Genomic DNA, 18789 nt, shown 5'->3' with positions numbered 1-18789 from the left:
ATAATTAGGCACTAATGGGTTAACGGCGCCGCAGCCTTTAACGGCACTGTTAACCCATTAGCGCCAGGGTCGTAATGAGGCCCTTTGACCATTCATGTCCCTGTGCAAGTGTAAAGTTGTAATAGGAGCCTTAGTTACTAGTCACTTAGACTATTGCAATGCCCCCACCGCAACACCTTGTCATATGTTGCACTATGCTCCTGTCTACCCTCTCCCCTACCGAGACCTCAGTTCCACTACTTTTATCGGTACACTGTCATGGTGACAGTACTGTCTTGTATGCAATACTACTGATGGAGAACTTTGAGACTAATGGAAAAGTAAGAACTGAGAGCCATAAACACCTGCCCCTAGAAAGAAAAGCTCAATGACTGCATACTTTCAAATGTGCTGGCCTCCATTTGATGCATTTTTCGTCCTTTTATTGATGTATGATATTTGATGTTTCTTTCAAGAGCTGCTTTTCCCTCTTGTTCCGCCTGTGTGGTGCTGAGCAGCTGGCATGCAAATCGTATGCTGACTGACAACAAAACATCACTTTGCATATGAAACAGAGCATTTGCCTCGTGAGCTACTTACCCAAGAGAATAATAATGCAGAGAAGAATGGCAATGAGGGCGCCAGTACTCAGGCCGGCGGGGAGGAGCAGCGCCTCCGCGTTACAGGACTGCATGTTACCGTGGCGATCACAGGCGCACACCCGGATGGTCAAAGTGCCAGTACTGCTCTGCATGGGGTAGTCGTCGTCAAATATGATCACTGGCAATAGATAGATGCTCATTCGATGCCTGTTATAGCCATTTCTCCTTGTCAGAATCCCTGCTGTGCTATCTGTGTGGGAGAGAACATATAGAAGAGGGGAGTGGGTTTCGCCACCGGAAGCAGTCAGGGAACAGCACAGACGCAGCGGGGAAGCACAGGAGCCTTTTACCTTTGTTGTCCAAGACTGTGAAGTTTGGATTGATAGTGAATTCTGGCACCATTTCAAAGAAAAACCGATGTCCCTTCGGAGGCTCGTCTTTGTCTACAGCGCTTACTGTTTGAATGAGCTGCAAATACAAATAGGCCTGGATGTTTACTGGCACTAATGGAGTAGAATGCCATACAGCAGATCATCAAGGACTCATATTGAGTACAGCATGCAAACAAAATGAACACAGACAGGGGAAAAAGGCAATATATACCATATGACAGCGTCCTAAAACAGCAGATAGTTATACAATGTTGAATTTAAAGTGTACACAATGTGCTAACGTTCTCATGCCATGCCTGCCTCTTGCATGTCTGTTTGCTGTCTCTCACTCGGTAGTTTCCTACGGCGTTCTCCGTGGAATTCCCATTAGCCTTTTCTCTCTAGCTATCATTCTGCAATGTGGGTAAGATAGCTCAACGCGTTAAGTGCTCACTGCTGAGATCTGTATGCAAGCTGGTTGGAATCCCTATAAGACTAAATCAGCCTTTCAACCTTCCAATGTCCATGACCATCAACTTCAGTTGGGTAATACGAATTATCTATAAAAATTCTTTATGTACAAGACTTTGGTGAAATGCAGCATTGCTATCATAGCGCAAGCAAAGTTCCTGCACTTACACCACTACTATGCTAAGCATTCAATATGGACTGCACATGTGAAAGTCAGCTATATTTCCCAACAGGACCAAAGCCTGGAAGGTTGGACCGCGCATCTGAGAAACATGAGCACACCTGGCAACTCCTATCCCAAATGCCCACGCAGAAGCATCAGGGGCATAGTCACTGTAGGTTGCAGAAGATGCTCCCTAGAAAACAGTGGTGTTCCTGTTTATTGGAGGCAATATACAGTTTTCTTGAATATATTTGCACATATTGCATTTGCAACTGGCAATTCCTGCAATGATTAAAATGCAGATTCGTTGTAGTCCAGTGATTTATTTTCTATCAGAATTATAGGATTATGTCTCTAGGTGTACAGAATATATGTGTCACCTCTATTGGCTGCCCACATGAACAGGTTTCCATATTTAACTTGATGAGCAACCATGGTCCTGCACTTACAACATCTCTGAGGAATTTCATGGGTGTGCTTGCACATTCTTAGTGTTTAACCTCGGAACCTGCATTTGGTATGTGATGGACGTGTTGGGTTTTATGTAGTACAACCATCCCTAAGAAACAGAGTGTGCTACAACAAGGGCATACTGTTACAGAAGTCAGTAAAGTGCATACAATTAATTAGGGGTTATGTGGAAGGGCAAGAAGGGAAAGAATACTGAGGCACTATGACCCAAGTAAAGGGCCAGAGCAAAACACGGTCCTTTAACATGGGTGGCCGTGCCATTACCAACAGGGTAGGCCCACCGCCAAGGGGCATTTCACCTTTAGCACCCACTAGTAACTAGACGCAGGTGCTAAAGTCAAAGGTACATTTAAAAAAAGGAAAAACATGCCTTTATTCCATCCTGCAATGCCGCGTCAGGAACAACAGGCCGTCTTTAGTGTCGATTCTGAATGTCACAGGAAGGAATAAAGGTACGTTTTTCTTTTTTTTCACTTTAACTTTGCCTTTAGCATCCGCATGTAGTTCCTTGCGAGTGTAAAGGGTGATATGAGGGAGGTGGGAGGGAGTAAGGTAGGCCAGGGTAAAGGGCACACATCCGTAGTGGAGCTCGGAGCGCTGGCTTTAAGGATTCAGCCCACGTTCCGAGCACCCTGATTGGCTGGCTCCCCCGCCCAGGGTACTAAACAGAGTTATAGGATACAGGTGAAGGAGGGATCCAGACCCATCGGAAGCACTGCGCTGATGAAGCTTTATTTCTGCAAGATTCATCCAATCAGACTTTCATTGAATCCCTGGGTCTGCATCAAGGATTTCCCCCCTTACATTCTTCTGCTTGGAGGGAGGAAGTCATGTGCGTTATCTTTTAATTCAAAGATGCCAATTCGATATGCAGCTCCTCCCAGATTGTTTCCATCATTATTCATGGCAATATTCAACATCTTTAGACATTTATTATCAATATCATGTGTTGGTGTTGCTCTCCAGGAATTCGCCCATGTAATTATAGTCACATACTGCAGTTTTCCACCCAGTTTATTTTATATCATTTCTCAGAAGATCCACCAAACCTGAAAAAAACGTAGTTTGTCATTTTCCAAAGAGCAGAGTGCAAGACTGAAGTGTATAAGACAGTCATTTAGAGTGTATCATTCCATGTGTGCCCCAGATAGGTTATGTGGCCTTCCAATGCTGACGAGGGGAACACAGCAGAGTTTGCTTCTCCACATCACTTTCCTCCTCCAGCTTAAGAACACCAAGTTTGACACATGCAGAGGTGTTCATGCAGGCGTAAAAGCAATGGATTCCTTTGGGCTCTGATTTACATTTGCTCCTGCTAATGAGCAGTCTGATGCCGTGCAAATCCATTAGTAAACACTGCCTGCAAATTTCCTTTTTTTGAAAAGTTGAGTGTAAAGTGAAGAATAAAGTCAATTTTGCCTCGTTTTACTATTCACAATTACGCTGCACTTTGTAAAAGTAGAGCATTGAATACAGAGTGATAACATTGATGCCCCCCTGCAAGCAATTTGCAATACTTTTAATATGATCTTCTAATGTACTGCAGGGAACTCTGCTTAAAATAATACGTTGCCTGTAGTTATGTTAGTCAGATGGGCACACAATTCGGAATTGTGTTTCTATGAAGAAAATACAGTTCAAAACATTTGAAAAAAGGGGTGCCATATATCCAGACCTCACACAATGAGGACAGACTACCTTGATCAGGACAGCCACTTTGCATTACCACAGGCATAACATGTGTATTTTTATTCAGTAAATAAAGCTTAAAACAATTGAAAATACAGGTAGAACTGCTCACTCCATACATACTAGACATGAGGAAAGACCACCTTGATCAGAATGGGTCATAACATCGTTATCATAGGAAGCACTTTTGTGGTTTTAATGCAACACATTCCATTGCATGTATATATTTACAGTTCATATTGGGGCTATGTCCAAAGAAACATTCACACTTAATTACATATGTTTTAAATATCTATATATAAAAAATGCTTATGTATGTTTCTCTACTCAGAGAATGCAATTTATCAGTGTTAGGTTTCCCTCTTCTGTCCAAATGGTAAAGTGCACCTCTGCGTGCCCTTCCAATTCAATAACAGCTATCATTTTAACAAACAGAATGTGCATGGTTCTACGCGGTCACCTTCACCTTCCACTATTGCAAACATTCGCAATAATTCCAAGTAACTTCTTTCCACCCCCAGTTTTCTTCACACAGGGCATGTCAGTTCCAGTGTCAATGAACAGTTAATTACTGGCTCAATGTTCCGGTCTCTAAAGAGCGAAACATTGTAGGATGCATGCCTCCTCACAATCTAAAACTGAAAGTAGGTGCTGTAATTATGCTACTATGCAATCATATGTAATCACAGTGACATTTACACATCTAAAAAGACACATCATAGAGGCCTGTGTAATCGATGGAACTTAGATACTGTTCTTATACCACACATATCTCTCATTCCATCAGATACAAATATGCCTTTCAAATTTAAAAGAAGACAGGTACCTATACATTTATCCTTTTCAATGACCATTAATACGTCACAGGGACCTATGGCCCCTTCCTTGATGCGATCAGTGGTAATTTCAAATATTTAAGAAGGGGGACAGAACTGATCCTATGAATTACCAAACAGTACTGAACTTTAAGATATGCTACAATGATGCATGTTATGCAGGGAACAGCTAGTATAATAAAATAGTTATAAGGGCAATTACACAAAAATAGTATTCATAACAACATTTCATAACATGTACACACAAAATTCAGTAAAAGTCCAATGATCTCAAGTCAACTTTTATAAAACAAAATCATTAAAATTGGAACAAAAGGCAAAATACAAAACAAGAACATAATCTATGCATTTTACATCAACATGAGCTTACTAGCTACAAAAAAGAAAATATATCACTGAACTAATTTCAATAAGTCCCATCTCCCCTTTCGTGCCCTAAAAAGAAAACTGTATAGGTCTATGACATTGCTTCTGTCATAGACCTATACAATTTTGTTTAAAAAATGGTAGTAACCATTGATGCGTAGTCTTTTCTTAAAAAAGGGCAAAAGAAAAAAAAATGCTCTACTTCCATCATTAAGGTATCTTGTCAAGAGTGGCAAACAAATGACATCTTCATTTTTTAAATGAAATGGCAAATTATCTAGTCATTTCGCTTTTCTGTTTTTTTTATTTCTAGGGCATGCTCAAGTTCTGATTTGGGGAAACCATAGTAGCATTCTACTGTAGAACAAGCCTATGGATTCCTTCCTGTACAAAATAATCACTGCATTACTGCATTACCAACAGTAATATGGGGTGTACCACTGCCATCAAAGTGATTTAAAGTGGAATTGGTGTACAGTGTGAAATTTGGAAAGAAGCACTCTGCCCCTCCTCCAAACTCCGTCCCGATCCTGGCCCTTGTGGGATCCCCTTTACATTTTGTCCATTTCCACCTATGGGCAAGTCAACATAAAACCCCCATAAATTACCTGCCATCACATGCTCCTTCTTAAACACTCTGTATAATATACCTATTTGTGTGTGTGTGTGTGTGTGTTGCATGTGGTGTGCCATGTGTGTGTGGTTGTTGGAGAGCTAGCAAGACATAGAATGTGACAAGGAGACAGGTAGTGAAAGAGAGAGAGAGGAGGTACAGATAGACATATTGACAGAGGCAGAGAGCACAAGAGATAGAGTGGTCTGGGAAAGAGAGATGGACAATACCAGAATGACAGTGTAAATAGAAGCTGCAAGTTAGAGGTCAACACGCCTTAAATATTAAATAGCTTCAATCAATATTGTAGTTACATTCAGTCTTGTGAAGGTGTGATGTAGTGTGACAAACTTAAATCTGTGGTGTGTTGGAATTTGTTTGGATTAGGTATTTAGTAAATGTGGATCCTTAGCATTGCCACTTGTAAATTATGTACACTTCACATTTTTCTATTTGGGCTGATTCTTTGTTCCTTAACATTTGAATATTTTACCCTCTCATGGGCGGTGACCTCAACTCATTTTAAACTTGTTTTTCCCGCACTGTTTCACCAGGCTCTCCCAAGCAGCTCACCATGACATTCCAACATTGCAAACATCTAGCACTTAAACACTGCAGATGGACACCTGCACATACCACCACCCTAACCTCACACTAACACAATCCTAATTCTGCACCTCAGGTGCCATGATTTCACCGACAAAAACGCCTTCCAGAAACCTTCAATCCATCATTGTCGTGGCGAACCAGAAGGAGAACTCAGACAACAATGGGTCATGTTAGAATTGCTTTCATTCAGATAAAAATTAAAACATGCCTAACTGGCACTATCACTAAAAGGGAAATGCCCTGCCTTAAAAAAATATATATGTATATATATATATATTCAGTGAAAAAACTTTGTTAAAAGGGACGTTATGGTTAAATGCGCTACCAGTGATGTCATCAATGACATTTGTGATGTCATCTTTGATGTCCTGGGTGTTAGTGTTAGCAGTGCACGGTGGCGCGAGTTATGGTTGCTTATCTTACCATAACTGCCGAATTTCAGGGGTTTTTCGGTTTTACTTTGAACCATAAGGTCCCTTTTAACAACGTTTTTTTACTGAATTTCGTAGGTTTTTAGTTGCACAACTTAACCATAATGTCCCTTTAACAAAGTTTTTTCACTGAATTTCATAGGTTTTTAGTAGCGCAACTTAACCATAACGTCCCTTTAACAATGTTTTTTTACTGAATTTCATAGGTTTTTAGTAGCGCAACTTAACAATAATAACTTTGACTTTATGTACATGTAATATGGAACATACTGAACCCTTTCTACTGAATTTGACTGTCCGCGGACATGTTCGACAACAGTACCAGCACCTAAAAACTCTAGGGGGGTATGTGTAACTGTTATATCATAACATAGGAACATTTAACAAATTCACAAAGCAGCACACATACAAAGTATATGTAGTAATACTTAAGAAATGTAACCGTATATGTAACACACTAACCATTCATTTAAATACAATATTTTCTAAAATGGAATATACCAAAAGAAGATAAAGTAGCTTCCAACATAATTACCTCACAGACACTCCACAACTAACAGCAAGACCAGACGTATAGACTACTGATTACATATCTTACCAGAAATAGTAAGTGCACTTCATTTTACTCATATATTTATAAACTTTCTATATTAGAAAAAAAAAAAAAAACATATTACTTATTTGTTTTCTCACAGAAATGTGTAGTACTCTGGACTGGCTAGAGGACCATTTCCCACGAGACGAAATGTTAGAAGATAGTCCACCTAATGGTACACACTTTACTATATAAACCAATTAATAAATATTATTTTGTATACATTCAACATATACATTTTTTTTTTTACAGACCCTACAAAAATTGCAACTTCCAAAGAAAAAGAAGCGGTGGATAACACTCTTGAACACATTACCCACAAAATGGACCAACTTATGGCAAATTTTAGGGATTTAAAGAACGTTGTGGAAGATCACCTAAAACCACTAACAACATACCATTATCCCACCTGTACTTGTCCCCCCTCACCATATCCCATTCATTTAACCCCAAACTCTCTCCATTGACCACAACGTTTTGATGAGATTTACATCCCATCTTCACCTGATCCCACTTATACAATCCTAATTCTCCTGTTTTTGTTTCCGTTTCTGCCCCACCTTCTCAGTCATAAATTGTTTACATATGTTAAATAAAGTTACTTTTTTATATTGTGTTGTAATTACTTTCAGTTCTTTGTGGTAAAACCAATTTAGGTGTCCAAGGACAGCGCGGTTGTTCAGAAATGTTCGGAAATAAACGTAGATGTAAGTGTCCTGAGGACACTATATCTGTCCGTAATGTTCTCATGCAAGTTGAAAATGTTCTAAGAACACTCGTAGTGTCCTGAAATGTTCGTAAATAAACGAAAATGGAGGTGTCCTTGAGAACACTATGCCTGTTCGTAGTGTTCGCTAGCAAGTTGAAACTGTTCTAAGAACACTCGTGGTGTCCTGAATTGTTCGTAAATAAACGAAAATGGAGGTGTGCTTGAGACGCTATGTCTGTCCGTATTGTGCACAAGTAAATTAAACTGTGCTAAAAACAAACAGCTGTCCGTAACTGTTCATTTTACGTGTGACACACTTTTAATTAGTTCAGGACCCGAACACTGTCCGTAGAACATCAACACGCATGCGCAAAACAATGTCCGTACATTGGGTGTCCTGCGGACGGCTGCTACCTTAGCGAACATGCTCATGAAACAATCATGTGACCGCGCCCACGCTGATCGCGTGTTCTGAATGCGGACACTGTTCATGTCCGTGAACACTTTAAAAGTACATTTCCAAGTAATCCACAATATTTATCATTAAAAACTCAACATACCACAAATCCCACATACTAATCCTAAGTTTCCACATAGTTTTTGTGACTTTTTGAACCTTTTTTGGTGTTTGATCTGTCTTGCGGATGGCGTGCATGTCTGCGAACCGCGTACAAGCACCCCTATAAAAGACCACGCCCTAGAGCTCATTCTCATTTTGTTTCTGCCTATTCTACAGAGCACAGAGATTTTTGCTGCAACCTGCAGATTTCCATCTTCAACCTGATGGCTTCTGTGGCTCCACTGCTGCCACCTGGTGCTGTATCTACCTCAGCACCTCCCCCACCCCCTCCACCACCACCACCTTCCCAAGGGCCTGAAGAGGGGAACAGGAGTGAGGTTACAGAGGAGGAAGAAGAGGATGTCGAGAATGAGGTAGAGGAAAACCCTACTACCCGCCCTCGGCGTGATTCTTGGGTGTGGCGGTTGTTTACCGTTCATGGGAATGGTCCTAAGGCTCGTGCGAACCGTGTCACCTGCAATGAGTGCAAAATGGTATTCAGTCGCGGGATGCATGGTTTGTATAGCTTTGGGACTATGACCATGAAGCGACACCTGAACTCATTCCACACTGGGGCCATTCGAGCATAGTAGGTTGATTGCCTCTACTTCATCCTCCGTTTCTGATCCTGTCACCACAAGGAACACCCCTCTGGGACAGCGTCTTCCTCAAGCTGCCTCACAGGCCATACAGAATTCTGATGACCCTTACCTTTCGAGGGTCACAGTTGTATGTATGTACTGTGACACAGTACTCTGCAGGGGGGAGCGACTTTGCAATGCTTTTGAGACTATCATCTCAGAGCAAGAGAAGACCTACTCACTACCCAAATAAAACCCACTCTACATCTTCCTCTCTCAGCTCGCCCTTTCTTATCCCTGTGGTCGGTGTCCCCCCCTTTACCCTCCTTTCCCCTCCTCTCCTAGTGTGTCGTGTGTAAAAAACCCAAAAAAATACTAAATAACAAAAAACAAGAAAAAATTAAGGCTCTTTTCAGAGCCGCCTTTCACAGTTAAAAAACAGAAGTAAAGATAAATAACGCAGGGCCTTTTCTATTTCTTGAAAGTCTGCGGACAGTTCGCGAACATAAAAAAAATTGGGATGCTACCCTATTGTAACCATTGCATTATTCTCTGGGAGGAAGTGGTGGCTCTGAAAAGAGCCTTTGGGAGGTGTTTGTATGTCAAAAATTATAAATACTTAACACCTACTTCGAAATGCATGCTGCATTTCTAAAAAAAGGTCGCAATGCATTTTGTACATTTTTCAGAAAAATCTGATTGCCAGCATAGGTAAGATGGACACCATCTCTGCGAAAAAATGTATGTACTACGAAACAAAATATTTTCATTGTGAAAAGAGGACATGCCAAAATCTCTTAGGAAGGCACAAACAGCCTTATTGACATTACACCTTGCTTTCTACATTTGTGGACCACATGAGAAAGAATGAAGCCACATTTGTCTCTGCGCAATCCATGAAAAAATTACTTTGGAGTTTGGAAACATGTCCATGATCTTCTGAAGTCCTTCTTTCATTGCAAATTGCAAAGAAATTCCAGACACATGTCCTAAACTGTTCCCTCCACAATGAATTACAATTATGTCTGGATGTTCCTCTATCTTCAATGTTGCACAGAGAGGTAGCAACTCCAGCCACTTCATTCCATGGACTCCATGCCAGTGTACTTCCACGTGTGGGAATCCAAGATCTATAGATACTCCACAGCTTTCTGCATGCACCTTCAACCAATGTATCCACGAGTCTCCCAAAATCCACACAATCTGTTTTTTAAAACACTCAGCCATAGCTATTTGTTCTTCTCTCAGCAAAAAGAATATCTGAGAAAACCTCTCCTAGCACAACACACTCACTAAACTTTACTGACCAATTCCTTGCTACATTCAATCTCATTTGCATGCCTCCCCACCCCAAATTCTCTGGATGTAATACGCGGTGTCCTAGAACTACCGTCATGTCTGCGAACATATCGTAACATGGACAACCCTTCTACCATTTCCACTTCACTCTCTGTGCCATTCCCTCATTGGATGTAGCTAAGAAATCACACGACCATCCACCAATCAAATCCAAGACCTCAACATGTAACTGCATCATCATAGATCAGCACTGCAAATGTACAGTGAATATCTCGGACTACAAGTCTCATACCATTGGCAAGCACAATCTACGAGAAATACTAGACAAGTCTCCAAGATTTCTACTTGCAGCTTCGTCCATATCCATATGCATGAACACAAACTACAGGTATGCATATTTTCTATACAGTACATGAACACATTTTCTATCCGACTTTTACCTTGTATGATCTGTAAAATGAATCTACAATCATTTTTTCATTCTCCTAAAATGAACTGTGATTTACAAACCTTTATACCGTTTAATTTCTTCATACACACACACAAATAATGTTAAACTAACATTTTTGAAATAAAATATATAGACTACATTTGATCAAACAAAATTACATGCACACTCATCAAATCTCAAAGAATAATATTTGTACAAACACATACTTGGTTTTAATTTTTTTAGTTTATATAATTACTTACATTTATATAGGACAAGCAGGCTATGGCATTGACTCCCTCTTACATGGAAAAGCAGGTTATCACATGGACTCACTATTACGTGGAAAAGCTTAATTAAATGAATAGTGATATAGAGTGGTACATTATGATTTTGACAAGCCATAGTAAAGATATTTTCTTTCCTACAGTTAATCATAAAATAGTTTTAATGGTTTTGAGGAAGACGCTGAGCATTTCAATTTAAAAAATCCATGTCTAAATTAAAAACAGTGCTATATCAAACCTAATTACTAATTTCTTTCTTTTTCAATTGCAGTGAAGACCAATCTCCGGAAAATAAGCAGCTGAATTTGAATTACAAAGAACAACTAAGAAGCAAACTGCTCATTTTAGAAAAAAAGTAAGTAGATTGTTACCATAATGTTTGAGTTATTACTCAAACACACTCTAATGTTAATTCATGTTACTTCTGTGCCTAAAAATAGAGATTCTGCACCATTCTGACCAAAAATCCTCCCGTCTTAAACAGTGATTTACTGGCAGAATGGCCCACAAATTCCTATTTTTCGCCACACAAATTACCCAACTCAGCCACTAGAATTTAGATGTTGTAGAAGAAACAACTGTTTTAATTGTATAGCTTTAGATATACTATTTATACTTCTCCACACCACTGTCTTACTTTTTTCTGTCATCTGAACCCCAGTTTATTAACACATTAATTCAAGAATACCCATCCCTAGTAGTTGTACTTCCCAATGCACAATCACACACCATTACATACATCTTTATCATCTCACTCAAACACTCATGCACACAACACACATGCATTGCAGAACACCCCAACCCATACCTTCTGTATTTTTTTCAACAGACCCTAAAGCATGCCTACCAAAAAGCAACTCCGTAGAAAGGAACGCAGAAGAAGAGCAATTGAAAAGAAAAGTCTCCAACATAAACATCCACCTACAGCAGAATTTTTGTAAAAAAAAGTTGAAACACAACAGCTAATACAGTCATGTAGTGAAACAGAAGAAGTTTCTAGTACAAAAACGTTGCCTCCTCTATCAAAAAGTAAAACAAACCAAAAATCAATTAACAGAAAATCAACTATCACTACAAATAAAACTTCTTCTATAAATCTTGATATAGTACAAAGTAAGCATACCAAGAAAAGTATTTTAGCCAAAATTTTCCATCACAAAGTCCTTCAAATTCTTATCCAAACAGGAGAGAAACCAGGTTCAACACTTCAAACCTATTGTAGGAAAGTAATCTTAGAAGCGTTGATAGACAGTGCACTTTTTCTCAAAAGAAAGTTATTTATTTTAGTGTTAAACAGAATGAAACCACTAACAAAACTAATAACTAAATTACAAAAAAGACTTCTCAATAAACGAAATGTCGACAGAAATAACTTCTTAAATATCTGTGGAGGTGAATGGAGTCACACTAAAAGCACAGAACCATACTTTAATGAAGAAGCCTACAAACAAAAGCAAACAAATACAATTGCCATACATAGCAGTGGTCGAGGTTTTGAAAAAGTTAATAATACCATAATGGAACAAGAAGTACTCCTTACAGAAATATGCCCTGAAAACGTAGATTTACCCCTCCATTAACTGAATCAGAACACCTAGGGTACAAATGGCCATGCACGTCAATGTGTAACATTCCCAAAAAAATGTTCAAGTCTTTACGCCAATTCCTCAATCAATATGTGAAAAGCAAAGGCAAAATCAAAATTAAACTACTGCAAAATATGGATGCTTGTCCAGTACGCAAGTACACAGGACTACAAGGACATTCATTGGCCTGCATTACAGGACCTACTTGCAAAACACCCTTCCATGATATCAAAAGGATATCAACACATCATGCAAGTATAAGAAATCTAGTTTATAAACTGTACTATGCTAAAATTCCTGCTTTAGCACTAGCCAATTTAAATAACATTCTTCTACATGGTACAGCAAAAGACCTACTAAAAGAAATCGACTATATCCAGACAAAATATTTTGGAAGTGAAACTCACTTACAAGATGAATTAGCTGTAAACCAACTTCGAAACAAATCTGCACATTGGAACCTTTCACTACACACATACAAAAAAGAAATACTAAAATTTGAAAGTACTTCAGCTGAAGTACCAAACCACGTGTGTGTATGTTGCCACAGAACTTTTTATGAAAGTAACACAAAAACTGTCGACCTATCATACAAAATAGAAGACAATGAAGATTCTAAATGGTTTGAATTAGCTCTCTACCTTATAGCAGAAAACATATACTAAATAACTGACCCATAATACTTTGCAGTTACTGCACTACAAAACTTGACAACAACCCAACACCTTCACGTGCTATCACAAATAACTTGGAATTATATCCACTAAAAACCCCTTCAACAACTTAATTTATATGAGAGCATCATAATTCAAACAGTGCACCCATTTCAAGCAATAATACGCCTTCAACCAAAAACTGCCAAATTACCTCCCTCTGAATTAGTAAAAGGTATTCGTGGGAAAGTAGTGTATTTACCATTAGATCTAAAGTAAAATGTGCACACTCTAGGAGTGCAACGTCCAATGCAGCAATCTTTAATTATCTTGGTAAATGGAGTACCTACAAAACACAAAAAGATTTTGCAACAACTGGTAGATTTACATAAAGCTAGAGAAGCCCTGCAATATCTTAAAGAGAATAATGAATATTACAAAGAAATTAATATTGAAGAAAACCTGAAAGATACAACTGAAATAATTCAAGAGACACAAGAAGCTGGTCAATTTCAGCTCCTAGATCCTGCAACAATATCAAGCACTTTAGACCATTATACAATTCATCCATTGCACTCTAATGACACCATAGAAGATGCACTGGAAATGTACCAAAAGTGTCAAACAAAAGGATCACCAATCAGCATGTGGGAAAAAAGTATAGAAGCAGAAGCTTTTCCTCTACTCTTTCCTACTGGCAAAGGAGGAAGATACGATGATAGACCTATTCAAATATCAGCATCAGAATATCGCTCATTACGAATGTATTCTGAAGATCCCAGATTTCGACAAAATATCCCACCTACTCTTTGAAAGTGAACTAGCAACTTTATGTTACAGAGTTGCACACATATTAAAATCAGGATCACACTTTCAAAATATGACAGCTACACAACTATTACAAAAAGTTCAATAAAAAGATGAGGTTTTACAAGCAAATCTTACAAATCTATTAGCAAATATTCGTGGTACTAAAGAGTACTGGTTTTGACGTCATGGAGATGTACGTTGTATGATCAAAAACCTTGGCCCACCCACTTGGTTTGTTACATTAAGTTGTGCAGAATATGCATGGGAAGATTTACATGCTTTCCTACGCATATCAAATGAAAACAAAACAAACATAGATATACTAAGACCTGCAGAACTTTGTTCACAGGATCCTGTTAATGTTTCAAGATATTTTCACCATCGATTCATTGCTATGCTACATTTTATTTGTAACAAAACTGTTCCTCCCGTTTGGAGAAGTGCAACACTTCTTTTGGAGAAAAGAATACCAAGCCAGAGGAGCACCACATGTCCACATGCTTTTATGGGTTAAAGATGCTCCTAAATTTGGTCAAGACAGTGATGCCACTGTTTTACAGTTTATTGAAAAATATGTCACTTGTGAAATTCCATCAGAATCCGCAAATAGTGATCTTCATGGAAAAAATTTACAATTCCAAAGACACAAATGTGGCAAATATTGTCGTCGCAAATACAAAAACAAAGGGAAATACTACACCAAATGCCAATTTGGTTTCCCTAGACCAGTTTCAAATACAGGTCAAGTGAACAACCTCATGTCTTCAGTTAGACATAGGGCCTCATTATGATCCTCGCGGAACGGGTTAAACGGTCAACCCGTTCCGCCACATTACGAGGTCCCCTCGCGGGACACGTTAAGCACGCCTGGGAAAACCAGGCGTGCTTACCGGGTCCCGCGAAGGGAAGATGAAGCAAACAACGGGCCATCTCGTAATGGCCCGTTGTTTACTCCCTCTCCCAGTCCCATTCAGCCCTATGGGGGCTGAAATGGGAATGGGGATGAACCGTGTCCTCGAGTGAGGAATTACCGGGCCATCCGAACTCTGAATGGTCCGGTAAGTCCTCATTCCGAGGACACGGATGCGGTTTTGCCGACAGCCATGTCGCCAATAGCGGCATGGGTACCGGCATACCTCGTAATGAGGCCCATAGTGTTAAAGGTAAGTCACCTAAAAATACATATTGCATAAAAAGAAAAGAAGAAGAAAAATATATCAATGATTACAATGCAATCATTGCCCACTTATGGAATGCAAACATAGACGTGCAGTACATTGCAGACAATTCTACTGCAGTTGCACGATATGTCACAGCATACTTAACCAAATCAGAAAAGACAGAGCTCCAAGACCTCTGGAATGACCTGTCATCAGATAAAACAGTGTCTCAGAAATTATACAGCTTGGGCATAAAAATGCTGTCCCATAGAGAATGTGGATCCTATGAAGCAGCTGACCGATTAACTGGTACTGCATTGTATGGTAAATCTGCAAATATAGTATGGCTAAGTCTTGGTCCAGCTAAATCTAGAAAAAGAGTTCTAAAATCATACGAAGATATAGAAACAATAGCCAAACAAGATCCCAACAGCCAAGACATTTTAAAAAACAATTTATTGGACACATACTACCCAAACAGGAGTACCACTTTGGAAACCATGAGCCTATACCACATAGCCCAAAACTACACATACAAAAATAATATAACACCTGATGAACAAAACCGTAAATACAAAGTGACAAACTGTGAAAGCAGCTTAGTAAAACTCACCAAACCAAATTTAATTAATCATATCAAATTGTCATGAAAGACTCCTCAACATAAAGAAGTATATTACATGTCCCTGCTACAACTCTTTAAACCATGGAGAAAAGAAGAGGAAATACTAGATAACTATGACTCATATGAAGATGCTTTCAAAGCAAATGAAAGCAGTATAACTGATGTAAACTTTGCACAGTACAAAACAATGTTGCACAATGAACAGCAACACGAAGAAGAACTCCAGGCCCAACTAGATAAGGACACTCCTGACAGTAGTCAACCTTTTATCAAAGGAAGCCAAGAACCACTGGGAGACCCCTAATAACAAATGAGGCAGAAATAGCTATGATAGAAGTAGAAAACACCATGTGTCAGTATGAAGAAAAAGAAGACTTAACTATACGACAATCAAAGCTAAACAATGAGCAACGTAGCATTTTTCAAGAAGTAACAAAAGAAATTGCACATGGTGTACAACATGAAAACAAAGAATGCACCTGTCAAAATTACAAACCTATACTATTGTATGTCAGTGGTGAAGCTCGTTCTGGCAAAACATTCCTAATCAAAATCATCAGTAAATTCCTTCAACAATTTACAAACAACAAACTGTCAGCTGTTGTCACTGCCCCCACAGGTTTAGCTGCCTACACCATAGGTGGTGTCACTTTACACCGATTACTACTCCTGCCAGTAGAACACCAAAACAAATTAGATTATTACAAACTTTCTGCAGAAGCTGCAATGGAACTATGCAGAGTATTGAAACAAATAAAAATGCTACTAATAGATGAAGTGAGCATGGTCTCCAACCTAATGTTGGCTTTGATTCACCTCAGTACTCAAAACAAACTATGAAGAGCTCTTTGGAGGAAAACACATTATTGTTTTCAGAGATCTTCTTCAATTGACACCAGTAAAAGGTGAGACTATTTTTAAAACATTAGGACACAAACTCTGCCGTAAAAATGTTGGCAGCATTGGAAATGTCAACCTTTGCCAACATTTCCAATAAAGAGAATTAACAGAAAACATGCGCAATCTGCAGATCTCACTTATGCGAACATCTTAAAAAGTATCAGAGTTGGTATACTTTCTAAAGAAGCAGAAGCAATATTGAAAACCCGGCACATTCATGCACTTTATGGTGATAATGCATGTGCTACAGATGTTATGGAACAATTAGCCCACAAAAATGTCAATTGTATGGCCTTAATGCCAACTCTTGCAAGCTGTTTCAAATTCAACGAAATAATGTTAAGTAAAGAAATGCAACCAATAATGGAAATTAGCACCACAGACAAACTAGATGTACATGGAATGACACTACCCACGTGTGACCAAGCCACAACACGACTAAATAGTTTAGAAAAATCAATCTCAAACACAGCAGGCTTGGAAAGATATTAAAATTATCCCTAAATTGCAGAGTAATGCTGAAACGTAACCTTGACATGGACCAAGGGCTAGTTAATGGAACAGTTGTTGGCTTTCAAACATACCCACGTGACAACAAAATTCAGTTTGTCAATATTCTCTTTGACAAACTTTCAGAAGTAAAAAGAATAGGACGCTCAACAGCTCGTTTCCTTCTCTTCAAAGACATGTATGTACGCAGAGAACAATTTTCTCTAACTCTTGCATACGCAGTCACCATTCATAAATCACAAGGCCTTACCCTAGACAAAGCAATGATAGACATTGATAAAACAGTCTTTAAAGAAGGCATGAGCTACGTAGCACTATCACGCTTACGTACACTTGAGGGTCTATTTCTAATCAACTTTGATGCAAGTAAAATAAACACTGATATTCCATACATTTTAGAATACAATAGACTTTGTTCACTATACACTCTCCATCTAAACACATATTCTGTTCCACAAAAAGTAAAACATTATAAAAGAAAAATAAATCAAACAGAAAAGCAACAGGATGTCACTGCAAATCCTCCAAAGAGAGTAAAAGAAAGTAATACTTCATCAAGTGCCACAAGCAAAAAATAATCCATTAGGGAAAATAAACCTTGTACTTCTTCAAAGAAGGAAGACACACTCCAAAAAAAGCCATCAGATACAGAACTACCTGGTCCATTTAAACTCTCAAATATAGTTAGTGTAAGTTGCTACGCAAATGTAGCAATGAATATTCTATTTCAATTACAACCAATTGTTGAGAACATTTACTTACACAGTACAGACCCATTGTGTTTGCAAATGTTAGTACTTCACAGAAATGCAGCAAACAATCCTGACAACACGTTTCGTGTTTCTGGAATAAGACAACAATTGGACCACTGTGCTGGAATGGTTAAATTCACTATAAACTCACAGGACGATCCAAAAATTCTAATGTACTTACTACAAGTACTGGAAAACAAAAACATACCTATAAATGAACTCTTGCAGATTTCATACTTGTGGAAACATACATGCACTCTCAATGTGACACAAGAACAAATCCCCAATGAGCGCTTTGTGTATATATAGCAATACCTAATTGTGAATCTGTTCCATTTCAGCAACTTGTACAAAACGCAAACCACGGTAGATTTTGTTCGACCTGCAATTCAGATAATCGCTCCACGTTAGTAATACAAACACATAGTAAATACGTAATACTAATGCTTCTACGTTACAATGCAGATGGTACCAAAATGAAACTGCAAGCTGACTGGATTCACACATGGTCAAATATCACTTGGTAGGAAAACCTTCACAACAATAGGTATAATCTACAACGCAGGAGCCACAACCAACTCAGGGCACTACACTGCATATATAAAAAAGAAATGTGGATGGTTTGAATGTAATGATAGTACCGTTACTCTAAAGCAGAGATTACCAGCAAATCTTTCAAACGCTTATTAAATGTTCCTAAAACCAAAATTTGATAACTAAACTGTACTTAAA

General features: G+C 38.7%; 1 protein-coding gene across 2 annotated transcripts in view; it reads right to left on the bottom strand.

The window, feature by feature from the left end:
* Window positions 1-18789, bottom strand: part of LOC138481513 (cadherin-9-like) — a 1092027-nt gene that overhangs the window by 26564 nt on the left and 1046674 nt on the right. For both annotated transcript variants that reach the window (XM_069613698.1, XM_069613699.1), the window contains 2 exons: window positions 932-1049; window positions 580-831 (listed from right to left, as the gene is read on the bottom strand). In XM_069613698.1, the coding sequence (XP_069469799.1) occupies window positions 580-831; window positions 932-1049 (370 nt within the window). The remainder of the gene's footprint in view (window positions 1-579; window positions 832-931; window positions 1050-18789) is intronic.

This window comes from Ambystoma mexicanum, chromosome 5p, assembly GCF_040938575.1.
Source record: "Ambystoma mexicanum isolate Mex_15411 chromosome 5p, UKY_AmexF1_1, whole genome shotgun sequence".
In the NCBI taxonomy this organism is placed as follows: Eukaryota; Metazoa; Chordata; class Amphibia; order Caudata; family Ambystomatidae; genus Ambystoma; species Ambystoma mexicanum.
This window is presented reverse-complemented; position numbering and strand designations above follow the sequence as displayed.